Below are 26,934 nucleotides of genomic sequence, written 5' to 3'. Positions count from 1 at the left end.
GATGGGATGCAAGACCTGCCCAGCCTCTAAGGTGTGCACCAGAAATGCCATCAGAACTGCTTTATAATGTATGACTGTACATTCAGCTCACACTATACATTCTAGGCAAACCTCACCGACCTGGGTGGGGGCAGGGGTGTAGAGGGACAAGGAAGCCAACAGTACCCGCGTCCGGGGTTTCCTCGATTAGAAAACACGATAAAAATACCATAAGCACAGACCTAATAGCCCAACTGATAGCAATAACAAATGTGGATTGAAATGCTTCCCTGAAAAGGAAGCTTGGAACGCGTCGATTTGAGAAAACACGTCTAACTGGATTAAAATTCCACCCAAGATGGACAAAAACAACAACAACCGAAAAAACCCCCAATCTCAAAATGCATGACTTGGGAGGTATTTCTAAACTTTATGAAACTTCTAAATCTTCATTCTCATGTGGAAAAGTAGGAATCCGGGAGATTGATTATCTGCACGGTGATGATGTCAGGCCCCCTAATTCTGCTCTGGTGGCTTCAGACAACATTAGGCCTCTGGGTTGAGTTATGGCTTTCCAATCAATCTATCCTTTCCCATTATCACATGTGTTACTCTCCCGGTTACCATGTCATCAGCATGTTAGTCTCACTGTGCCTATGAACAGTGCTCACGAAGGTAATTTTCCCTCAACAGATGTCCTTTAACTGCAGCGTGATACAGATATAAATATAAAAACTCCACCCTGCACTGGGCAAGTCAGCAAGCGACCCGTGCCCTCGCGTGTGTCACTGAGGGATGGTGGCAACCCGCAGGGGTAGTTTCTATTCTGAACGTCCCATTGCGAGGACTCCCAGCTATTCCCTAAGCTGTGTAATTACCCGAGGCTTCTCAAAAGGCTGTCACTGTACCTATTTCTCTTTTGCGTGCTGATTTCAAACAGGAATCCGAAACAAAGAATGTTCTCCCTCACAAGAAATGACAGGGTTCCATTGTAAACCAGCATCGGCGCACATATGGTATTTATTCTGGTGTCTGAATATTATTTAAAAGTAAAAACATTATGTATGTGATCCAGGCTTTGGAACGCAGTCAATCTGCACCGCAGTGGTATCACTCCGAGGTTACAGCGCACTGCCACAGAGAATATAAATCACTGGAGAAGCAGGGTTAGAGCTGAGCAGGTTCGCTGGCAGTTTGCTGAGGTAAAAAAAATGTTATCAATTTTCCTCTTGCAGCAGAAATCTCTTAAACAGAGATTAAAACATTAAAGACACCCCCAATTTTAACTCTTCTTGAAATCAAAGGTTCACTCTAGTTTAATCAGATCCTTTTCCATGCAAACAAAGAGGACTTCTGACCAGTAAAGGGGGCAGAGAGGGAGCCTGGGCACAGGTCTGTAACAGGCTAAGATCACCCAAAGGTGCAAACATCTCTCAACAGCACTTAGACTGTTGAGAAAACAAAACTCAAAACAAAACTCATCAACACTGTAATGCTTTCGTAGAACATGATGAAATCCCTTCTGGGAGGCAATGAATGTAAGTTTGCAGTACAATAGACAAGATTTTACTACCATTCCTCATAAATTATTATAAGTTTACAGTAGAATAGACAAGATTTTACTACCATTCCTCATAAATTATGCCATCCAAGGAAGCATCTCAGACACGTGGAGAAACTTAGATGGAAGTGCGGTTGGAAACACAGATTCTTCGCATGTAACTGGGCTGCTGCAATTAAGACTCTGCTTAGGATTTTGCTACATACATAAATGCAATCCTGGAGATTTCCAAGTGGCTAAAACTTCACTCAAAACTCCAGTCACACACTATGAAGCAAAGAGTTCCTAAGATACTATATAACATGGGAGAGCCGAGAGAGCATTGTATTGTGTGAACTAACTCAGTTTCATAAGGACACATACTGCACAAGACCATCATTGTAAAAATAGATGAATAGTTATCTAGTAACTAGTAAGATGTATTTGAAAGTCCAAAAAGGAAAAGGGATGGAGGGAAAGGGGTAGGAAATGGGAAAGTGGGGAAACTATCACTAGGATATCAGAGTTTAGCGGCAAATGAGGCTGTGAAGGAATTAGGAAAGATCTAATGGGGACCTGAAAAGATAGAGTAATAGTAGGCAAAGGTCAAGGGCGATTAACTTTAGAAGACACGAAGCACATGGATGATTGTATGAAACACAATGCGAATAAAGAATTGTGTGAAACACCCACCCACACCCCACACCCCAAACACCAAAACCCAAAAACCTCAAGCCACTAACTCAGTCCCGTAAGGACAAATAATGTATAAGAACATTATTGTAGAAATAGATAACTAGTAAAACGTGTATATAAGGGGGGGGAGGACGTTGGGAGGGGAGGTGTAACCATAGAGGCACACAGGGGACGGTGGGGTGGGTTAAAGAAATGGAAACGATGCAGTGTGAAAAACAACATATACAGATTCTGTAAGTAAACCAGTATAAAGGAAAAAGTTTATATTAAAAAAAAAAAAACCCACACAAACAAACCTCAAAAAACCTGAGGTCAGTGTGCACTACAGGGAGTTAACCTTTGGAAGAAATGGAGCCGCACAGGCTGAAGTAACCAAAGCTAATAGTTTGCTGGTGTCTTTTCAGTCAGATGTCAAACATTTCAGGCTCCTTCCTTTGGTAAGCAGGCAGACTTTTGTGCTTTAAGTTAGTCTTTCTCTTCTTTTAATTGGTTCTGGATTTTTAAAAGAGGGTAAAGATACTGATTACCATCATCATAGCGGGGAAAAGTAGATACAGATCCTGCAAGCCCCAATAAAAAGATGGAGACTGAGCTGGTCAACTCTATCTTTTTCTCACGTCAGTTGTCATTTACACTGAGTTCATAAAATAATACCAAGGCTTTTGGCTTCACTAAACAAAAGCTAATACAATTTGTGCTTGTAATCCTATCTTTCTCCCACCCTGCTGTGCGGGATCCAACAGAGTGTGAGATAAGTCAGCAATGGAGATCTGGAAGGGCTGGGTGAGGCCAGCATTCCCTGGTCCCTCCACATCCTGGTCAGTTTCACACTGAAGACACGAAGAAGCCTCTTGGTTTTAGCTGCATGTCCACAGATTTTCCAAGTGCAAGGATTAAGGACACACTGATTTGGCAGTGCAGAGAAGAAAGGGAAATGTGTCATTTAAACACATTGATTTTCTAAATGACCACAGACCTCCTAAAAGTCTTTGGGAGAACACACATTTCAGAGGAAAGAAAATATACACGTGGTGAAAAACAAAAACAAAGGCTGGGGTGCTCAAAGTTAACAGAGGGAAGACAAACACTGCATGTTCCTTTATGATTTTCCATTGTGTTGTTGCTGAAGAATCAAAATAAAATTGGGAATTAATTAAGAAATGCATCAGGTCCTTTACGATAATGTTGGGGTTCACCTATCCCTGGCCTGATAACATTTTCCAGTCTGGAAATTCACCGCGGAGATAAGAATTACCAACAGAAACCAAGTGTGGACAGAAGGACTTCCCCTTTGAGCACCTATGACCTCTCCTCCCACGCAGGTATTAGACAGGGAGCGTGGGTGACCTTTTCACATTGTGCCTGTCTTTAAGAACTTCGCAAGGAGCATCTCAGAGAGGCTTAAACAGATAGATGATTAGTGGTCACATTGAATGGACTTTGAATTCCAGCTCTACTCCTTACAGTCCATCATTTCTCAAGACATGAGACCTTCTGTGTGCATCTAGGATACAAAAATGAGCACTTGGGGGCTTGTACCTAAGTTGGGAAGCTCATGATGAGGGAAAGGAGGTCCCACTGTGATAAGCACCACTAAGGAAAGGTCCATGGTACTGCATACACCTAATGGGGGAGTAGGGAAGCTGACTCCCAGGGGGTGAGTAGAAGTTGATGAGGTTAACAGCTGTGTACCACTGACACAAGTTCGTTCACCTGTGCTGGAGACTGCTCATCTGTGAAAATGAGACCACCACTATGTCACCCAGGGATTGTTACAGGTATGGCAGTAAAGAATGAGGTATGGCAACACCTCGCCTTGTTACTCAACCCAAGTCTTTCCCTTTCTCTATCTTTAGTAGAGCTCTGGTGGCCAGGTGGCAAGAGGCTGCACTGCAATCCCAAAGGCACGCAGTTTGAGGCCACCAGCTGCTCTGTGGGAGAAGGATAGGCAATCTCCTCCGGTGTAATCAACTACCTGCCTCTGAAAACCTGCTGGAGGGTCAACTATGTGTTGGTTCTGACTTGATGGTACACAACAACAAACAACAATGGTGGCCTAGCAGTGAGAAGCTGCACCGCAGTCCCAAAGGCACATAGTTTGAGTCCACCAGATGCTCTGTGGGAGAAGGATGGGCAATCTCTTCCTATGCGATCAGCTATGAGTTGGCTCCAACTTGACAACACACAACAGCAACAATCTTGACTAGCACATTTACTAGTTTATAAATAAAAATGCCCCTTGCTTGGCAAAGACAAATAAGTTAGGACAGAAAAGGGAAATGAAATTTTTATCAGAATGCAACATTTATATTCTCACATTTGACTGCAAATGTAGGTAACATGTCAATGATGGCCATCTGACCTTCATGAGGCATTTGGGTACAGCAATAAAGAAAATTAGCCTCAAAGCCAACAGCCTGGGTTCCTACTCTAGTTATGAAGTTCTGGGAACATCCTTCTCCTTGCCTGGAATCAGGTGATGATGTTCATGTCCAACTCTGAAGAGAAATTCCAGAAATCAACAGCAAATTCACTACCTTGGAAGTGCCTTTCAACACCCTGCTCCTTCTTCCATATCTGTGTTAGTTATATTCGCATCATGCATATATCTAAGTACACACACGCACAGACAGACAGAAAGACACACACACACACACACACACACACATTAATGTTCCACCTAAAGCACCCCAAATGTCTGAGTCATTTTGGTATCCCCGACACAGTGCCTGGAACAAAGGATGGACTCATTAAACTTCTTTTCGACAGATGGATGACTAAACTGAATGTGTAGCTGAAAAGAGACAGAATTTTTCCTTTAGCAATTTGGAGGATCAAAATCATAGTCAATAATCAAGACTGAATCAATAAAAAGAGCAAAAGGAGGGAACAAGCTGGCCCTGTGAGTAATAGGCTAGGGCAGGGGGAGGCATTATTTATCTGCAGACAGGCTCACTCTTACCTATGACCAGGGACTTTAGTTACAGGTCACTGTTTGCTTTCAAGTCACCACATTTAGTCTTGGATGTATAGGAGGGGAAGCCTGCTCAAAACCCTTTCTTTAGAAGTCTAACAAGTGTTAGCCATTTGGAGGAAAGTTTTGGTTAGAGGAAATATCCTAAGGACCATGTCTCACGGCGAATAACATTTACCATCAGGTTCAAAGAGAATAAATTAGAATCCGAATCTCATCCTATGCTTCAACAATGGGCCATTTTCCCCTCTCAAAGGAAAGCTTCTGCCCTGGGCCCCCCAAAAAATACCGTCTTCAAAAATCTTATACATTATTTAGTGAATTCCTTGAGGAAAAACATCTCAGAAAGGAAAATAAAGGGTCTTAGTTGGTCAAATGGAAACAAAGAGAGGCTAAGTGATACACCCCATGGCACTTGCGTGGTCTGATAGCTAGAACTAGAAAATTCAATCTGAAAGTTCACAGCTGCAGTCAGCAGACGACCCTGCTTTATAAATAAATACAGACAAAACAGAGGCTTGATTAAATCAAGGTGGGAGGGAGACAAGGCCATATCACTACTTAATACAGGTAAAACAGAAGACGTGCCATTTAAAATAAGATCACATAAAGCATGATACTGTTGTGAATGAGAACCAGTTCAAACTTGGTTCTTCATTCATAGATGTTTTTCATATTCAACTTCTATTTGCAAGTAGGGAGTGTATCTGAGGATAACCAGAACCTACAGGGTTTAAGAGTGTATAATTCAGATGAAGAGGCAGCTGTGTAATGAAATAAGCTACAGGGCAAAACACAGATTATAAAATCCTGTAAATTAAAACTTTTCCCCTTTCCTGATTATCTTAAGTTTGAGAAACATATTGTGTAATTTTAGGGACTGGGACAGTGATGAATCAAACATTCTGGAAACCTTTGAAATGCTGATGTATTTGTGGTTGAGGATTCAGATTTTTTTTCAAAACCACCATATGTTTCAAACCCAAACAATCTCTGCCATGCATCAGATGGACTGGGGGGTTTTATCAAAAATGAGAGGGTTTTTTTCAGGCTTCTTGGTGGGAAATACTTGATCCCACACAATGACTAATATACCAACAAAATAGAGCTGTTAAAAATAAAAATAAAATATATCTCAACCAACCAACATTTTTTTATTGAATTAAGGTTGTTGTTGTTTTTTTAATCTCAAAAAAATTTACTGAAGACAATGATTTTTAACTTGGAATTTGGGGAGATTAGATGCTGTAATTTTCTTCCCTGAATGATCTTTCTAATGAAGGGGGTCGTGCATGGGGGGAAGGAAAGTGGAAAGAATCTGGGAAGTAACCTTAAATTTCAGAATGAAGGGGGAGGAATCCCTAACCTCAACAGCTGGTAATGTCAAAAGGCACCACCACGTGGTGAACTGGAGGAAGTGCAGTCTCCTCTTCTCAGGTGCAGGATGGCCAAGCATCCCAAGAGGCAACCAACCTGGGCTAGGACTGTTTGTTATTCAATATCACCAATTCTTTATGGTTTTAACAAATAAAGTAAGTACCACTATAAATACCTGAGTCAGAATTCCAACCCAACTCCTCAGATTTAAAATCTAGGCATCAGAAGCCTACATTTAATCGACATTAAAACCAGCAGCCAGGAAATTAAAAGACGTATTACGATGGGAAAGTCTGCTGTTAGGGACCTCTCTAAAGTACTGAAGAGCAACGGTGTGTCTCAGAGACTTAAGGTGCGTTTGATACAGGCCATGGTCTTTGCAATCACTTGTTATGTGTCAGAGAGCTGGACAATGACTAGGGAGGATAGAAGGAGAATTGATGCTTTTGAGCTTTGGTGTTGGAGAAGAGTGTTGAGGGTACCATGGACTGCTAAGAAAACAAACATTCATGCTGGAGAGGGTTAAACCAGGCTGCTCCTTGGAGGCAAGGATTCTGAGGTCATGTTGTAAGGAGGGACTGGTCCTTGGAGAAGGACATCATGCTGGGGAGGGTGGAGGGACAGCGCAGAAGGGGAAGGCCCTCTATGAGGTGGATTGATTCGGTGGCTGGGGTAATCGGGATGAGTGTGTTGGAGACAATGAGATTGGCACAGGACAGAGCAGAGTTTAGAGCTGTTGTACATAGGGTCGCTATGAGTCACAAGTGACTCGAAGGCACATAACAACAACAACAACAAAACAGACTCAGATCTAGAAGTGATTTCAAAGTACTACATGGTCTGGGCTCGGGTGGCAGTTCTTTCTTCTAAAGTGGGCAACAGGATTATTTCTCTTTAAAAAGAAGGACTAAAGTTTATCTAGAGTCAAATTTACAATACCTTCTCAAAGAAAGTGTTTTGAAGCATACATATATACACGTGTGACTGCATGCCCACTTAGAACATTCCCACCCATGGGAATCCTACAGGCAGAGAACGGCCCCACAGGGCTTCCCAGGCCATGCTCTTTACAGAAGCACATCATCGGGTTGTTAATGTTACAGAGTGGTGAGTAGAACTGAACCACCTAGCATCCTCTACTTAACCATGGCACCGCTGTTGTCATGTGCCATCATGCCTCATAGTGTGACTCTATAAACAACAGACCTGAACTCTTTCCTATCCCACACCAGCCTCATCATCTATTACATAAGAGCCCAATGCTGCCATCACTGTGCCAATCCACCTCATTGAGGGTCTTCTTTTTCACTGACCCTCCACTTTCCCAAGCATGATGTCCCTTTCCAAGGAACAGCCCTTCCTAACAAGCCCAAAGTCTGTGAGACATAGCTTCATCAGCTTTGCCTTCAAGGAGCATTCTAGCCACACTTTTGCCAAGACATATTTGTTCGTTCTTTTGCAGTACACGGGATATTCAGTAGTCTCCAACACCACAACTTGAAAACATCGATTCTGCTTGTCGTCCTTCTTCATTGTCCAGCTCTCCGATACACAGCAAGTACCTGAAAAGACCATGGTCTGGATCAGGTGCACCTTAGTTTTTAAACGGGCGTCACTATTCCTCAGTACTTTGGAGAGGTTTCCGACAGCAGACTTTCCCATTGAAACACATCTCATTTCCTGACTGCTGGTGCCAAGAGTGTTGACTGTGGATCTCAGTAAGGTGAAATAGTTGACAATTTTAGTCTTTTCTATATCTGTTGTGATGTTTCTTAGTGGCCCAGTGGTGATGATTTTTTATATCTTCTTGATGTTGAGATGTAATCCGCATTGAAGGCTATAGTCTTTGATCTTCTGTATCAAGAATTTCAAGTCCTCCTCACTTTCGGCAAGCAAGGCTGTGTCATCTGCATAACAAAGATTGATGAGTCTTCCTCTTATCCTGATGCCACATTGTTCTTCATAAAGTCCAGCTTCTCGAATGATTTGTTCAGCATATAGACTGGAAAGGTATAGAAAAAGGATACAGCCCTGGTGCACTCCTTTCTTAATTTCAACCCAGGTAATGTTCCCTTACTGTTTGGACAACAGCTTCTTCGTCTAGGTTTAGGCTTTGTATGAGCATAATTAAGTGGTCTGGGATTCCTATTCTTTTCAACATTAGCCATCTGTTTGCACTAGGACTTCTGTTATACATAAGGTATATGGCGCTCTGGTGATGAAGTCTGTAGGGGGCTGTACTGCTAACCCAACTGCCAACTCGTGGTTCAAATCCACCAGGCGTTTTGAGGGATAACGATGGCAGTCGCCTGTGCACCTTCAACTCTTGGGAACTTGCTCATGGGCCAACTATGAGCAGTTCATATATACACATATTAATGTCTTTGGATCACATCTGTGAAGGATCCTTGGTGGTACAGTGGGTTGTGTGTCAGGATGCTATTTGAAAAGTTCGTGTTTTGAATCCATAAGCCCCTCTGGAAGAGAAACACCATCTACTCCATGAACCTGCTGGAGAGTTATCGCCAGGTAGAACTTACTCCAAGGTTTATAGTTTTGGCTTGATTTGTTTTTGTTATATATTGATATGTGGGAGCTCTGAGTGGCTTAGTGGTGAAGAATTGTGCTGCCAACGCAAGGTATGTGGTTCGAATCCACCCCCAGCTGCTCCATGGAGGAAAGATGGGTAAACAACTCCCATGCGATTTACTGCCTCTGGAGGGTCAGCTATGGGTTGGTTCTGACTCTATGATACTTTCTCTCTCTCTCTCCACACACACACACACACACACAAGCATATTAGCAATCTATTCATAGAATAGATACATACTTTGGACATGTTGCAAGGAGGGACTGGTCCTTGGAGAGGGACATCATGTTTGGGAGAGTGGAGGGACGGTACAGGAGAGAAAGACCCTCGATGAGATGGAGCGATTCTGTGACTGGAGTGGTGGGAATGAGATTTGAGATGGTTAGGTTGGCACAGGATAGAATGGTGTTTAGAACTCTTGTACATAGGGTCGCTGTGAGTCGCAAGCAACTCGATGGCACATAACAACAACAACAAAACCTTCATAGAAGCTCATTAACTGGAACTAAAGAGTTTAAGTTACCAGTCATTTACACACACACACACAAACACACACACACAAACGTATGTACTGGTAAAAAAAAGTAGTACTTTTCTTATAGAGAATTTAAAAAATACAGAGTTAAGGAAGAAAAATGAAATCACATTAAATCTATAACTCAGTTGCTGTTACGTCCCATCGATTTGGAAGTGACTCATGGCTGACCCTCCAGTGGGTTTTCAGAGGCAGAAACTGCACAAAGAGAGATTGCTCATCTTTCTCCCAAGGAGCTGCAGGTGGATTTGAACTGCATGCCTTTGGGTTATCAATGCAACTCCTTACCACTAAACTACCAGAGCTTCTGCAACTCAGCAGAATCACCTAAGGCAAGTAGATGTATTTCTTTCCAGTTCCTTAGTGCATGGAATGTTTTTGTTTCTTTAAGAAAAAAAAAGGCTCATTTTACATCTAAAACCTGTAAGTCAGCATTCAGGAACATAGCTTAATTTTATAAAGAATTATTAACTTTCTACCAAGTTGACTAAGTAGAAACTATTTTGTAGGTAACAATACAAATTAAAATTGTGGATTTCCAAACAAACCATTCAGGCTATTAAGTTTTTACCTTCTATCAGAAAAGAGTAGTTAGAAGAAAAGGGGCTCTAGGGTTGACATCCTGGTTCTACCAACAGGGGATGCAAGACCTTCAACAAATCATTAATTAAATGAATCTGTTTAATCTCTTGAAAAGTTGAGACGGCCATTCCTGTCCTGCCTAGCTCGGGATGTTAGCAAGAGTCAATGAAATGATGTAAATGCAAACTCTCTGTAAATTATCCAGTTGTACAAACACTCTTCAAGGTTCTTTGTATTCTCTAAGGCATTCCATACAAAGTCAGAATGCTCATGGTTCTTTTCTAAAACAGAACGTCATGACTCTCTTCTGAAACTGCAAAGCCATGTGACTGGTTTAGTGAGGGTCCTTTGCTCTTTAGGACACAGACTTTAATCGGCTGTGATCACAGTTACTTGACTTACACAGACGTTTCCTGTATGTTTGTTAGCCCCAAATGTAGACTTTCTCTCTCATATAGGCCTCTAAGTGCATAAAGTAAGGGGCTGATCACCAAAAAGTTAGAAGTTTGCATCTCACAGCCTCTTCTCAGGAAGAAGCAGGGTAGCCCCGTCCTGTAGAGATTCACAGTCTTGGAAACTCAGTGGGCAGGAACTATATAAGTGGGAAGCAGCCACACAGCCGTGGGCCGGGTTTGGTTTGAGTCCTTATAGGAATTCTGATGCTCTGGTGGCTTAAAGGGTAAGGAGTTGTGCTGCCATCCTAAAGGCAAGTAGTTCAAATCCACCAGTTGTTCTATGGGATAAAGGTGGGCAATCTCCTCTTGTGCAATTTACGGCCTCTGAAAACCCAGTGGGGGATCCGCAAGGATTTGGTTTAGACATCACAGCACTGGGTTGAGTTGACAGGGGCTCTCAGGGAGTGCTGGTGGTGTCGTTCAGAGGGAGCTGCACTGCTAACCCAAAGGCCATGCCTCTCTTTTGGACTATGGTTCGAATCCAGCAGCAGCTCCACGGAAGACAGACGGGTAATCTCCTCTCATTTCATTTACTGTCTCAGAAACTCACTGAAAGGTTGGCGATGGGTCCGTTCTGACTCCACGGCAAGGAGTTGAGTTTTTTGAGTGGTGTTCTGGTGGTGCCGTGCTTAAGGCATTTAACTGCTAACTAAAACACTGGAGGTTAGAAACCATCTCGAGAGAGAAAGATGAGACAGTCCTGGAAACCCTCCAAGGCCTTTCTACTTAAGAAGAAAAGGGGCACTTGGGGTGACATCCTGGTTCTACCAACAGAGGATGCAAGACCTTCTTAAGTGATCAGGTTAACGGGCAGGGGCCCAGTCTCCTCACCGCCTTGTCGTATTGCTCCTCTTCTTCTTGCCTACGTGGAACATTCTGCCGGTGTAACGTGGGTCCTCTAGTCTCCTTGTCCGCCCAGCTGATGCAGGGCGTCTCCGCATTGTTACTGGATGGTGTTGTTGTCAGGTGGTTTCCAGTCAGTTCTGACTCACAGGGACCCCTATGCACAACTGTCCGGCCCCATGTCACCCCTACAGTCTCTGCTGTGCTTGAGCCTGATTACATGGGTAATTATTTCCAAAGAGAACGTCCAATTATTCCTCACAGGATTTAAGGTTATTATGGTTGTTCCATTCTTAACATGATGTTTCTAACCTTCTCACCCCAAGTCCCTCCCAGCCACTGCTTGAAGCCTTTTCTATAAGATTTTTAACTTGAACTCCTAATAGCCAATTGATTAGCTTCCACTATGAAATTTCCAAGATGCCAGTATATAAATGCATTCTTATTTTGTGAGGCAATTTGTCCCTTTAATTTCGTATACAACTAACACCAGAAAGAAGCTCTGGTGGTTTAGGGGTAAGGAGCTGAACAGCCAACTCAAAGGCAGGTCATTTCAAATCTCTTCAGGAGAAAGCAAGCCAGTTTCATGCCATTTACTGCCTCTGAGAACTCAATAGTGGGTGAGCTGTGAGCTGGTTCCAACTCTACGATACCTACCACTGCCACCAGGACAGGCCTCTATCGTCCCACCCAGCCTGGCATTTTCGGTCTTTTTTCCTCACCCCTACTTAAAAATTCCTTCTCACTTCTGGTTAGAACAGTCACATGCTTCAAGAAGCTCGAGTTAGAGGGACTCCTACTTGTCCACATGTGCCTGGAGCATGGCGTGCTGCTCTGCTGAACAGACCCAGGGTATGAGCAGTCCCCAGGTCATGACGGTCAGATTCATGGCCAGCTCACAGTTCCTACGTGTCCTTTAATGCTATGTAAATTCGTCTCACTTTGAAAGAACTGAACCAACTTACGTTTGCAGTAAATTTTTCACTAAAATAACCTTTACTTACTGCACTTTGCAACTTCCAAATCACAGAAAAGGCTTTCAGACACTTTTTGCACTAACATTCACCATCCCAAACCCATTGTATTGAGTTGATGCTGACTCTGAACCCTCCAGGACAGAGTAGAACACAGCCCACCCCCCCCTGTAGGTTTCCAAAGCTGCAAATCTCTCCAGGAGCAGCCAGCCTTGTCTTTCTCCCATAGAGCTGCAGACAGATTCAAACTGTGGATTTTTTAGCTTGCAGCCCACTGCCTAACCCACTACACCACCAGGGCTCTTCTGTGTACTAAACTGAAATTACAGCGCATGAATACTAACAACTATCACATCCAAGGAGTTCTGCTGGTGGAGATCTCCTCCCATGGGGTTCACAGCCACTGGAGGGTCAGCTGTGAGTCCCTTCCCACTCGATGGAAATGAATTGTTGACGAAACCCATTGACATGGTGAGTGCTGACTCACAATAACCCGACATAGCATCCTCAGAGCTGTAAATCTATACCGAAGGAGCTGCCCTCAATTTCTCCTGTGGAGCAGCTAGTAGGTTTGAAGGGCTGAGCTTTAAGTCAGCCTGACCCTTGACCTACTATGAACTAAACTTGGCTCAGTTAGAACCATTCACACCTGCTGTAATTCACAAATTCCACTGAAAAACACAGGAAGAGGTTGTTTGTAGGTCTTCCTAATAGTCCTACCCCTGGGGCTGCCGGTATACAACTGCCAGGGTGGGCCAAGGGGCACAGCTGGAATACACTGTTACACCAACAGACATGAAGGTGGCAGCATCAGTCAAATCAACAGCCTTCAAGTTATAAGTAGTAAATTATATAAGTAGACTTGCTAGTCATTCTCGAAAGGAATCTTTTCCACAACAACTGAACATAAAACGTGTACTCAGTGGAGTGCCCTCTCTGTCAATTCACATTTGCCACGGTCCATTCTGCTGTCCCCAAGTCGGCTCTACCCCCACTGGGGTTTCTGTGCCCACTTGGACTCCTGCGGGGTTAAGGAAGGGCGGGCACAAGGAGGAGCCTCACATTCTCAGAATGGAGATGAAAGGGGCAGAGAGACACAGAGTGAAGGGGCTGAAAAGACACTCATCTAGAAGGCTGATCAGAACAGGGGTGAACTGAGGGAAAATATCAGGGGACTCTTGTGTTTTGATTCCCCATGAGAAGTAGGGAAAAAAGCCCCAACTGAAAACACGCCACATTCTGTGCTTGTTTTGCTTAAATTAACGATAGCAGTGTGTTAAAGGACATGTTGCCTAATAATCTCCAGACTTAGGTCCTTTTTAAAATTTATATTCTTCGGCACAGTCCCACCACTTCGCATTTCTTCACACAATGTCCTCTGTTTAGAATGCTGTCTTAGTTCTTCAAGACACTGTTCAAATCTCATCTGGCCCATCATTTAACCATGGCTGCTCCACTCCACAGACCCCCCCCCTTCTGAATAACAACCCCATGCTGCTAGGAGAAGCTGTTCCTTAGAAAGGGACAGCACGCTTGGAAAGGTGGAGAGGGAAAGAGAGGAAGACCCTCAACAAGATGGATTGACACGGTGACTGCAGCAATGGGCTCAAGTGTGTTGGTGAGAATGGCACAGGATAGGACAGGGTTCATGTCTGTCATTCATGGCATCATTACATGTTGTAATTGACTTATTGGCACCTAACATTAACAACTGCACATATGAGAGCTCTGGTGGCCTAGTGGTAAGAAGCTGCACTGCCAACCAGAGGGCACAGGGTTTAAACCCACCAGCTACTCCCTGGGAGAAAGATGGGTAATCTCTTCTCATGGAATTACATTCCTCTGAAGACTCTGGAGGGCCAGCTGTGGGTTGGTTCTAGCTAGATGGTATATAACAACAGCAATAACACCTCGTAAGTGGATAAAAGACTTCTCTGCTGCAGGGTACAGAACATGTTCACCCCATGAGAACGCCTCCTCCCTGCGCAGCCGGGATGATGTTATTTGTGGCTAACACACCCACTGGACACTGCCGCTGAGTTAATCCCATCCGTGGGTAGACTCACAGTGACCCTATAAGCCAGGGTCCAACTGTCCCATAGGGATTCCAAGTCTACAGATCTTTACTGGAGCAGACCATCTTTCTCCTGTGGAGGAGCCGATGGAGTCAAACTGATGACCTCTCTTTCCGTTAATAGCCAGTGCTTAACCATGACACCACTAGGGCTCTTATGGTGTCTATACTTGGATGTATTTATTCCCACACTCATCCAAACGGCATTTATTTATAAGGAATTGCTACACCTCCCACCAAGCTCTTATCTGGAGCTCCTTCACATATGGCCAACCCAGACCTGCGGCAGGACAACTGTGGCTCTTTGGCCAATCCTCCAATAGTGATTGTCACAAAGTAGTAAGCAGAGCCCAGCACCCAGCCTAACCCCACACCAGCGATTCCTGGGATGCCAGAGGTTCTCAAAGAGGGCTTTCCTGAATGGCAGAAGGTCCCCTGTTGGAACAATGTTGGCTTCAAACAATCCATTTTAAGAACCTAAGGTCTTCTTGAGTTAGATAGATGGTTCCACCAGAATAGTCCCCACCACCCAGAGAGGGCCGGAGAGTCCAAGCAGTTGGTCGCCTTTCAGAGATGAGTCATTGTGCAGAGCAGAGTCTAAGTGTGCAACTCTTTGCCATTCAGCATGAGCACTTGGGGTAAAAACAGCCCCAACAGCTTGCCACACTCTTAAGAAACGTTTCAAAGAAAGAAAATTACTTACTGCCTTCCCACGTACAGTGCAAGAGATTCAACGCTCCTTCCACCCTCTTCCAGTGAGCGAGATGAAAGAACGCATATGCTATTGCTTCACTATCTCCTCTCTTCAGGATATGTTCTGGGGGGAGGATTAGGCTTTTCATTTCTAGTAGGTACTGAAATAAAAAAGGCAGGAGGCAGATGTGTTAATACATAGCAATTTGGAATTCAATATTGAAAATTTAGAGTTGATTTCCCTAAAGCCATCATTCACAAGCATTTCATCAAACCGGCAACCTTCTTACTACATTTGCAGGTAATTACAAAAACACCCAGCAATCCAAATTTTGCTGACAGATGATTAGTTTCGTACTAGTTTCCTACAGTGAAGATCAGAGGCCTGCAGCCCAAGATACTCTAATCAAAGAAACAGGGAGAGTTTCAAACAACAGAAAGGAAAACTCCAAAGACACCGTTATTTGGCCTGATTTCTTAACCTGAATTAAAATATATAAAAGGGACACATGAAGGTTAAAAAGTCAAATGACTAAACCAACCGCAGAACAGACACTGGAGCTAACGAGGGGAAAACCCCAAAGTCGACCCCCATGCTGTTGAGTTCATTCCGATCCACGGCAGTGCTTCCCTGGGATTCAGAGGCTCCAAGAGTGTCCATCTTTCTCCTGTCAGGCACTTAGTGTATTTGAACTGACAACCTTTTGGTTAGCAGCAATACAATGGGGTTGCTCTTTGTTGTGTCTGTACAGATCTACGAAGGAGAAGAAACTAATTCTATGAGGAAGGAGGGACACTTAGTGCTTCTCAGAAGCAGGAGGGTGTGGGTGTGGAGGCCTGACTGCATGGCAGGAAGAGCGTGTGTGTGGGGGGGGCAGGATGTCCCCAGGGAAAGGAGGAAGATGGAACCCAAACAGTAATGTGCTCCTAGAACTTCTCAAAGCCTGAGGGTTCTTAGCTTAAGGATCTTTGCTACTACCTCCTACAAAAGAGGGAGGTGAGTAAGTTAAAAACCACTGTCCGTTTTTCTTGGAACTCAGATGAGACTAAGCAACTTTCCAGTTTACTATAGAAAGGAGAGCAAATGTAACAGTTTGAAAAAAATTTGCAAATGTCAACCTCTCTTTAAAGCTAACATTCTTAGGGAGTTCTGGTGGCCTAGTGGCACGAAGCTGCACTGCAATCCCAGAGGTGCGTGGTTTGAATCCACCAGATGCTCTGCTGGAGAAGGAGGGACAGTTTCCTCCTCTATCAGTCAGATCTGATTTGACGGTACAAGAAAAAAAATTAAGAAAAGGGGGGGGGGGAAGGCTAACATTCTTCCTGTGCTCCCTCCCTGATTCATCTCTAGTGCACACACACACACACACCCCACCCCACCCCCACACAGAGGAAACAGATATTTACACATGACTTTCTCCTCCACCACCCCCACGTGTCCCCTTTAAAATAGAGATTAACAGGTGATAGAGGAATGTGTTTAATTAAAGAACAGCAAAAGGAAGTGCCATGAGATGTTCCAAAATGTTAATGTCAAAATCTGCTGCCTGTTGTTTAAACCGTACAAATGAAAAGAAAGGGTAGAGGTATCCTGTTACAAGACTGGAGATTATGGTTCAACTACCACTCCTTTTCACTATCATCTAGGGCACATACCCCATAGGCATTATCCAGGAGCCCAGAGGTCCCATCGGTGGAGTGTGAAGCCCAGCAGAAGGCGGGAGGTGAGGGAAGACACTGAGTTCTTGATTCTGCAGCGGACAACCTAGCCTGCACCTTGGTTCTTGGAGAACTGGCCCAGCTTCTGGCCTCCAAGTAGGGAGAGTTAGGAGGTGAGAGAGACACCTAGCAGGCAGCTCAAGAATCATGCCCGGTCGTCACACTTGGGACAGGGGGTGCAAGCACTCCTGGTGGGCTTCCTACATCCCGGTACCCACCCCCACCACCCACTGGCCTGGGAAATATGTTTACTATATTGATGGAAAGTCTTCAAGCATGAGCTCGAAGAGACTTCTGGGCATTTGGCCTTCTGAATTCTACAAGTTACTCCTTCCTACATCTTGCAAAGCAGCCCAAGACAAAAACTTAGTGGGAAAAGTAACAGAGAAATCGCTAGTAACTGAACTAGCACTATATTTATAATGAAGATCAAGGGTAATAAAAACATAAAAGATGGATTTTAATCGAAGCCGTTATAATGTACTTTGCCACACACTGTGATAGTCTTAAAAGACCCTGAGGCTAGAGGCCAGGAGAAAGATAGATAATCTGTAAAGTGCTATGTAATACGTTAATTATTTAATTAATCAAGCTTAATTAACATAATAAATTTTGTTAGAGAGGGAAGACCATGTGGTCAACCTCAACAACTATCTGCAAAATCAGAGTAAAGAGTGAACTTTCTCACTTCTCAAGCATCCTAAAGTAATTTTGGTTTCTGAATGTAAACAATTCTGGTAGTGAAGAAGGAAGATCCATTGGCCTAGTGAGTAGGAGTTGTGCTACCCACCTAAAGGCGAGTGGTTCAAATCCACTAGCTGCTTTGAAGGAGAAAGATGGGTAATTTCCTTCTGTACAATATACAGCCTCGGGAGAGTCAACACTTGTCAAGCTTTGACTTGACGGTAATGAATGGAGTTGAGCTTGGTAATGCAAAGGTGACAGCTAGTGAAAGGTTGGCAGTTCAAAACTACCCTGAGGCTATGCAGGAGCAGGAGCTGTTGATCTGCTCTGAAAAGACGACAGCCTAGTCGAGCTCATGGGACTGTCACATGGGTTCCAACTGGGCAGGGCCTAACACCAGTCCTTGTGTACAGCCATTTTGCTTCTAAAAGAACACAATTTTAAAGAAGAATTATGTATGACTTGAGAAAATAAAAATAAGAACAATGATCTCATGTGTTCCAACTAGATAAAAATACCATCAGGGCCTCTGGGAATTGGATGGTGGTTAAAACAAAAAAGAGCTCTCTGGTGGCCTAGTGGCAAGAAGCTGCACTGCAATCCCAGATGTACCTGGTTTGAATCCACCAGATGCTCTGCTGGAGAAGGAGGGGCAATCTCCTCCTGTACCAGTCAGATCTGATTTGACAGTACAATGCACAAAAAAAACAATAAAATTTAAAAAAAAAACAAACACAAAAGTGTAAGCTGCCAGTTTATTTCGGCAGTTAGGAAAGATCTTCAATATGGTATTGATACGTATTTAGGAGAGCTCTTCCCAGGACCTAAAGAACTTTCCAGATTAGGGGCGGTGGGAAGAGAGGAAGTGAGCCTAGTAGCCACCTACGAGAGTATAGTGTAGCGGAGTTCACCTGAGTGGTTTAACACTATAACCTCTATCACTGTAGCTATTTAAATGAAAAAGAAATAAAGATGTAAACATGCAGTTCCTCAGTCCCACTAGCCACATTTCAAGTCCTTTGGACTGCAGGGGATGACTAATGACCACCATGGCAGACAATGGAGAGCACATTTCTATTATCACAGAATGTTCTTCTATCGGAGAGCACTGATAAAGACAATAGTTTCCAGGCTTTCAAGTTAACTGGACCAATTTTTAACATAAAAATAAAATAAAATTACAGAGGCCCAGAAAAGGAGGTATCAGTATCCATCAATTGAAAGCATACACCAAAGCAAAAGCTACCACAAATGTAATAAAACAAGCATTCATTTAAGTACTCTACTGGCCACCAGAGTAGCTACATACTTTAGAAAATAATAACATCTACCTCAGCCTGTAGAAGCTGATGGGGTACATATGGCTTCAAGGACACAGGGAGCAGCCCCCAGTGTGGGCTGTGAGGTAATGCTGCTTCTCCTTGGGGCTCCCCTCTTCTGCGTGTATGGGTACCTTTCACTCACTGCTTTATATTAGTTATCCATGAGCTGTTCACTCCAGCTCGACCGTAGGACCTCCCAGGGTGTGTCAGAGGCAGTGCGGTTGGTGCAGGATAGAGCAGGGTTTAGGGCTGTTGTGCATAGGGTCACTATGAGTCGCAAACGACTCAACGGCACATAACAACAACAACAACAAATACCTCCTCATGCTCATCTCACAGTGCCTTGCACATAAAAGCTTCATCAGCAAGAATGAAAGATTTACCTAAGCAGAAATCTTCCAAGAAGTCCTCAAAATATGCACCTCAGTTTTATACAAATAACATGCAAGCTACACTTTGCTCCTCCCCAAACAGTATAACCCCCTTTTTTTCACTTGGCTTCCTATGCACATTCTATGCATTGCCTGGGTGTGCTAAGTGCAAAAACACAGCATCCCTGGTCTAGAAATCAGCACCACGAATCTAACCAGAGCAACTCGCCACAGAAACTTAGCTGCCCTCTCATCGTATCTGTTTTATGGCAGGTTATGCTTATAAAGGAGATTTATACCCTTGTATAGTTCCAAACACAATGTTGGCCCTGACCAAATGACAAAAGCTAATAACAACAATGTGTTATGTTTTTGGCTGGGCTTGAAATGGCTGGCAAGATCAGTTCTCAACATGTGCAACAGTTAAATTAGAAAGGCATGGAACAACATTTCACATCTTACTTGTCAAGAGAAAAATAAATGGAAGAGGGCAGATCTCTATCCACAACTATGCACAAATCAATTAGAGTAAGTGTGGCTCTCAAATCAGGGAACGCTCTCTGCCTGTCTGTAAGAATTATTTGGCTTCTATTAGCTCAGCCAGGATTCTGAGTTATCTTGCCTCTAACTTCCCTCCTGGATGCTGAAATTGCACTGATCTCAAAGTATAGAACTTGTAAGGATTTCGGAAGCAACTTCTCAAAATCCATATGTGTCAGGATCTACTCCCTTATGCACAGGATGGGAACATACGAAGGTCAGAATGTACAGACAAGAGCTGAGGGCTTCGGCCTCTGGGTATGAGCAAGCCTGGTGACTGGTGATGGAGGTGATCAGGGCACCTGGTTCATCTGTTAGGAAAAGGGCCCAAGGGATCCAGCCTCGGGCTCCATGTGACTGTTTGTGTATCCAGCTAAATAAGGTCTTATCATTCTATAATCTGAGTGAAAAAACGCCCCTACCATTATCTTTCCCATAAATATTAACTCTAAGGAATTAACTGGTACCACTTTTTAGAATTTTCAATACCAGCAACAGGAAAAATTATATGAAAACCATTAGCAAAAATAATGTGAATACAGAAAACACACACTTAATAAAATGATAGTATCTGTAGATGATGGCTATCAAGGTGCTCCAAAAATCAGATAGTAGAAAAATATGTATTAGCACAGGAGAAAGTTTATAACAAAAATGAGGAAAAAACCTCTATTATATAATGTATACCAAAAATTGTGATTTAGGTAATAAAAATGTTTATGTAAGTATTAAAAAAAGCACTGACCAAGGTGAAAAGAAAACCTACTGACTGGGGAAAAAGCATCTAACAATACCATCTCAGACAAAGGTCTCATAATAAAAGTTCACAGAATCCTACAGGGTCTCCACAAGTTAAAGACTGATAACCCAATTACAAAATGGGCAAAAGACATGGAAAGACATTTTACAGAAGAAGACATTTGGATGGCCAATAGACACATGAAAAAATGCTCAAAATCACTGGCAATAAGAGAGATGCAAATCAAAACCACAATGAGCACCCAAGCAGATATATGCACACCCATGTTTATTGCAGCTTTGTTCACAATAGCAAGGAGTTGGAAACAACCTAAGTGCCCATCAACAAACGAATGGCTAGAGAAGCTGTGGTATATTCGCACAATGGAATACTATGCTGCATTAAAAAACAAGGAACTCATGCAATATTACTCAAAATGGTTGACTCTGGAGAACATTATGCTGAGTGAAATATCCCAGTCACAAAGGGACAAATATTGCATGGTGCCACTGTTGTAGAATGGGACTGTCCTTGGCATTGGGGAGAGACTGAGTAAGATGGGTTCAATAATGTATACTGCACTGAAACAGAGGAGGGAGAAAACTGTTTAAAAGAGATATATGATTAGGTATTTCTGTCATGACAGGAGTCTAGAGCGATGGCTACATGGTGGAGTGGACCTGGGGGAAGGTTTGTAAAATAATGAAAGAATCTTTTCTTTTACTTTTCCAAGAGGGTAATGTCTGGTGGGGGGGGAGCCTTGGGAGGGGACAAATCTACAACAATGAATGAATGGAAATCCAAAGCCTCTGTAAATTTTCACTGAAATTAATAACAAATTTAAATTTAAAAAAAAAGAATTAAGTTAGAGTAAGGATGGCAATGGAACCACCTCACCTCTGTAACTTGATTTGTGCCACTATTAGAACCTCTACTCAGAATATTATTGCTTTTCAATTTTTGACTCATGCACTTTTAACTTGTTAGTTAAATTTGTATCTTCTAGGCTGCAACACTTCCATGATACATCTTCAAGGATATGAACATGTACGGCTAAGCACAATTGATAACAGTGCATCTAAACTCCAAAATCAATCTCCATAATAGTCTATGTGTTTCCTACTGCCAAAGGGGCCCTTTAGAGTAGTGAGAGAAGACATTCACCCTGAAACCCACAGCATCGCTTTCCAGCAGGAAGTAGCTAAGAGAATACGCCATCCCCTTTTACTTATGAATCAGGGTGAAGTCTCTCTCAGGGAGGAGTGATAGAGAATGGCAAGGGACACACTGACAAAGGAGATTAATCAGAACTGACTTTGACAAGCACTGTAGCAATTGGACAATTAAAACAGACATGGAGGGGGGAAGAAGAACGAACTGGGGATGAGGGTGGAGAAAACAGTGCAACAATGAATGAATGAAAACCCAAAATCTCTGTAAATTTTCATTAAAACTAATAAAATTTAAATAAAAAAAACAAACCAAAAACCACAATGAGATACTATCTCATACCAGTAGTCATGGCAAAATTTCACAGAACAGTAAGCAATAAATGTTGGAGAGGATGTGGCGAAATAAGAACTCTTATACATTGTTGGTGGGATAGTAAAATGGTACAACTACTCTGGAAGGCAGATTGACAACTCCTCAAAAAGCTGAACATAGAAATTACATAAGACCCATCTATTCCACTGCTACGAATATGCCAACCCCCTCCCAACATTAGAACTAGGACATAAATGGATATTTGTATACCAATGTTCACAGGAGCATTATTCACCATTATAAGAACACAGAAACAGTTCAAATATCCAACCACAATCGAATAAACTAAGAAACTGTGGTACATTCACAGGATGGAATACTAGGCAGCACTCAGGAGCAACAATTGTGAAAATTACTACTACACAACTTGGGAGGTACTGGATGGAATTCTGCTGAGTGAACGAACTCAGTCTCATAAGGACAAATACTGCATAAGACCATTATTATAGGAATAGAAAGAGAACTAGTCAAACGTGTATGAGAATCCAAGGCAGAGGGGGGAGGGTGGAAGCAGAGGGGTAAAGACAGGCAGGAAGGAAATCACAAGGTGGCGCAATTTGGTGCATAGGAAAAAGAGGGGTAAATGAAATGGGACATACATGGTGGGGATCTGGAAAGAGGGTAATGGTGGGCACAGTTCAATGGACACTAATTTTATAGAGCATAATGAATAGGAATGATTTTATGAAACACAATGTGAATGAAGGATAGTGTGAAACACAATGTATATAAACTTTGTAAGCAAACCAATATAAAATAAAAATAAAAGAGCATTGGAAAGTCACCAACTAAACATTGTGTAGCCATGAGTCAGAACCGACTCAGACCTGACCCTCCAGTGAGTTTTCAGAGACAGTATCATTGCACGGGAGGAAATTGCCCATCTTACTCCTGAAAAACAGCGGGTGGATTTGAACCGCATGCCTTCAGGTTGGCAGTGCAGCTCTTTACCACTGAGACCACCACAACCCCTTGACTAAACATTAATAACGGCCACTATTTCAACTAAACATTAATGGTGGCTAAATAATGGATAACCTAAGTAAGTAGTTTCCTTTGTGTTCTTTCTGTGTTTCCTAAATTTTGTCTTTTTTTTCATATACATTTTATTTCATAACAGTGATTACAATATCCACAATATAAGGACATTTTCTTAGTTTTCCCCTGTAATTATCATTTCTATGAATATGTTTGTCTTAGCTACCTGTCTATATCTCTATCTCTGTATCATCTACATCTATATATCTAGATCTAGCTCTCTATCTCTAGTTCTATATCTGTCTGTATATCTATATGTATATATCTATATCATCTATATATCTATCTCTGTCTCTGTCTCTATCTCTACTATCGATATATCTACTTCTACATCTATATCTATATCTAATCTTTATCTATATCTCTCTATCTATCTCTCCATATATATCTACTGTTGATTGTGTTTCTTGTGCACTTCTTAATGTCTCCCCTTTCTTTATAGTATTGCACTAATATTAATAATCCTGATAACCCCTTTATTGTGTATTGCCTTATATGCCACTCATATTATTATGTGATTATTTTCTATTTGGAGGAAACTCTTGTGGCTTGGTGGTAAGCAGTTGCTCTGTGAACCCAAAGCCCTGTACACACCACTGACAACATTATGTTTGGATAACCACTGACAACATTATCTGTTTGGATAGCCAAGGTTCAGTTCTGTTGTTCCTCGGGTCATTATGAGTCATAGTTGCCTGGAAAGTACCTGACAACAAAACCAATTATTTGTTTGTTTGTTTATTGATTGAGGTTTTGGATTTCCATTCATTCATTGCCACACTTTTCTCCCCTAAATTTTGTCTTATAAGCACTTTGTGTTGTTCTGTGAACATATGTATGCATCTATGTATACATTTACACATGTATTTATATATGTGTATATAAAATACAAACTTTTTCCTAAACTTCCATTGCTTCTATCAAGTTGGAGCCAACTCAAGCTGACGTTCCAGTAGATTTTTCAGTCTGTATATCTCATGGGAAGAGAAATTGTCTTTTTCCCATGGAGCAACTGGTGGATTTGAACCAAGGGCCTTAAGGTTGGCAGCTCAACTCCTTATCCCTGAGTCATAAGTGATCATCATCCTAAACTTCCATTTAAAAGCATCAAAAGCAAACAACAGAAATAAAGCACAAACAGACGTGTTTTGTGTCTATGATCCTTTGTTGCAAGTGGGAATAGGTACCACAGCACACCACCAGAGTTACATAAGATTGATCCAAATTTAATTAAGTGAGCAAGAATTAGCTATTCCAAGAGGACGGAGTAGGGCCAGGGAAAAGCCTAGGGAGTGATACCCAGCATCAAGGACACAATTGTGCCTGGGGACCTGGGGTCTTCAGGGTCTGGGGGCCTGGGTGAGTGCTCAGATTCTCAGGTACTCCTCTGACCACTTCCTTCCATTTCACAGATGGGAGAGTGGAGGCTTTGGGAAGGAACTTGCTCAAGGTTGTACAGTAGTATTTAGGAGCCTGCACTTGAACTCGAGTTCATTGTCATTCCCCAAGAGCGTGAAGAGCAGCCTGTGAGAGGTCTTCTGTGACATGTTGCAGAGCATGACCTTTCCACAGTTACACAGTGGTCTGCAAACTTGTTTGTTCAAAGGGGGTAAAAAGAAATTGAAAACCAAATAGTGACTCTGAAAGGGGGGGGTGGGAGCTGTGGGTGAACCTAGGGAGAGACTATAGAGAAATCTGAGGAAATCTTCAGGTTTTCTGGAAAACTACCACAGAAGGGGGAGTGGGAAGTGAGTCCTTGAAAGGAATGGGTGGGTGGCCTTGGGCTCCCCTGGGAAGTCTATAGTCTGAGAATGAGAAGGTCTAGTGGGCTAGAACCTGGCTGAAGCGGGGAGGGGAGGCACCAGGAGAAGACAGCACCAGACAGCACTGAGGGCAGGAGAACAAATCAAAGATGATTGTCACATGCATAGCTTAGGAAACCAGAATACGAGGCCACTGGTTGGGACAAAGACAGCAGAAGAGGCTTAGAAGCCGTAAGGTGGCCAAACCAGTCTAAAGGGTCTGTAGAAGATCCCTGAGAGATGGGTGCATGTATCTAGAGCCTAGAGAAAAGCTGGGGTGCTCCTGTTGGAGACCAAGACAGTAAAAGGACATGAGATCTCAGAGGCAAGATTGAGGATGACGGTGAATGGTGAACCCAGGAGAGTTCACGGGAGGGAAGAAGTGCTATAACACGGGAACAGCACACAAGTTCAGTGTCATGGAGCCCAGAAGGCTCACGATACATCACGTGATAAGCTGGGGCAAATGCTGATGAGAGGGGAAACAGGATGTGGTGAGAGAAGAGGTCCAAGAGAACGGTGACTCTGGAAGGGACATTTGCAGAGCACTTTTCTAAAGAGAGAGTCCTTCTGTTCATTTCTGTTTCGGCAATATTTCCATAGTACATTTTCCTTACTGGAATAAAAAAAAAAAAGCTTGGAACAAACTATTACTCAATTAAAGAAATTTATATTGAAATACTGTTTCTGAAATGTGTCATTGACATACAATACCATAGACAATCAGGCCAGAGCATTCTGGGTTTCTGCTTCCACGCTTCAAGCCTTTTTAAAGTCCAAAACCTACTACACAGTTTGTTTCCTAAATTGGATTAAAAAGCAATTTTATACTCTGTCAATCAGCTTTCCCAGATACAAAGGGAGGACAGCTCAGTGCCTGCGTGAAATAGTTTCCATCACTTTAACAATGTCCTGTGGACACTGCATTAGCATATGCAATTACTAGGTGTTTCCTTCAAGCCTCTTGAAATCTCCATGAAATTACAGTTTCTAGAAGGTCCATCATTTGCTGATGAGGCATGACACAAAATGAGGAGAAACGGCTACAAATTTCCACTAATATTTGGAACAGGGAACATATGAAGTATGAATCTAGGAAAATTGCAAGTAATTAAAAATGAGATGAAACACAAAGGTATATATTCTAGACATTGTTGTTGTTGTTGATTGCCTTCGAGTCGAGCACAACTCGTAGCAACCCTATGAACAAAAGGCCTGAAGCCCCTCTACAACTATCCACAATTATCAAAGTTCACAGAGTTTCTGGAGGCATACTGTTTAGGAAAGGGATGCCACTCCTGCTGAAATGGACTGGTCTGGGCCATTTTGAATCAGACAATCATATAGTGTACTATGCTAGCAATGGAAAATTGGAGAGGAATAGTATTGCATTTTTTGTCAAAAGAACATTTCACCATCTACCCTAAAGTGCAAAGTAATAGGATAATACCCATGCATACAAGGAAGACCTAAAAATATGATTATTTAAATATATAATGCAACCACTAGTGCCAAATATGAAGCAATTGAGAACATCTATTAATGTCTGCAGTCTGAAGTTGATTGAATGCAATCAAAATGCACTAGTAATAACTGGAGATTGGAATGTAAAAATTAGAAGGATGAATAGATGGGAAAATCTAGCAAAATGAGACTGGGGGTCACATGACAGAATTTTGCACAATCAAAATGTACTCACTGCAAACACATTTCCTAAAAAAATCATAAAGTGATTATACGTATGGGCCTCATCTGATGAAAACCACGGAAATTTAATCAACTACATTGGCAGATACAGAAGAATTTAATGAAATAGCATTTGAGCCAGAGCCTATGGTGATGGAGGCAGAAGTTCAAGCTGC

At 42.6% G+C, this 26,934-nt stretch overlaps 1 protein-coding gene across 1 annotated transcript in view; it reads right to left on the bottom strand.

The window, feature by feature from the left end:
- Window positions 1–26,934, bottom strand: part of ST7 (suppression of tumorigenicity 7) — a 178,039-nt gene that overhangs the window by 11,061 nt on the left and 140,044 nt on the right. Inside the window, exon 11 of the mRNA XM_006882665.1 lies at window positions 15,323–15,473. Coding sequence (XP_006882727.1) covers window positions 15,323–15,473 — 151 coding nt within the window. The remainder of the gene's footprint in view (window positions 1–15,322; window positions 15,474–26,934) is intronic.

This window comes from Elephantulus edwardii, unplaced genomic scaffold (assembly GCF_000299155.1).
Source record: "Elephantulus edwardii isolate Elephantulus edwardi_28Jun2011 unplaced genomic scaffold, EleEdw1.0 scaffold00022, whole genome shotgun sequence".
Classification (NCBI taxonomy): Eukaryota; Metazoa; Chordata; class Mammalia; order Macroscelidea; family Macroscelididae; genus Elephantulus; species Elephantulus edwardii.
Note: the sequence above shows the minus strand (reverse complement) of the source record. Positions and strands in the feature narration are given on the sequence as shown.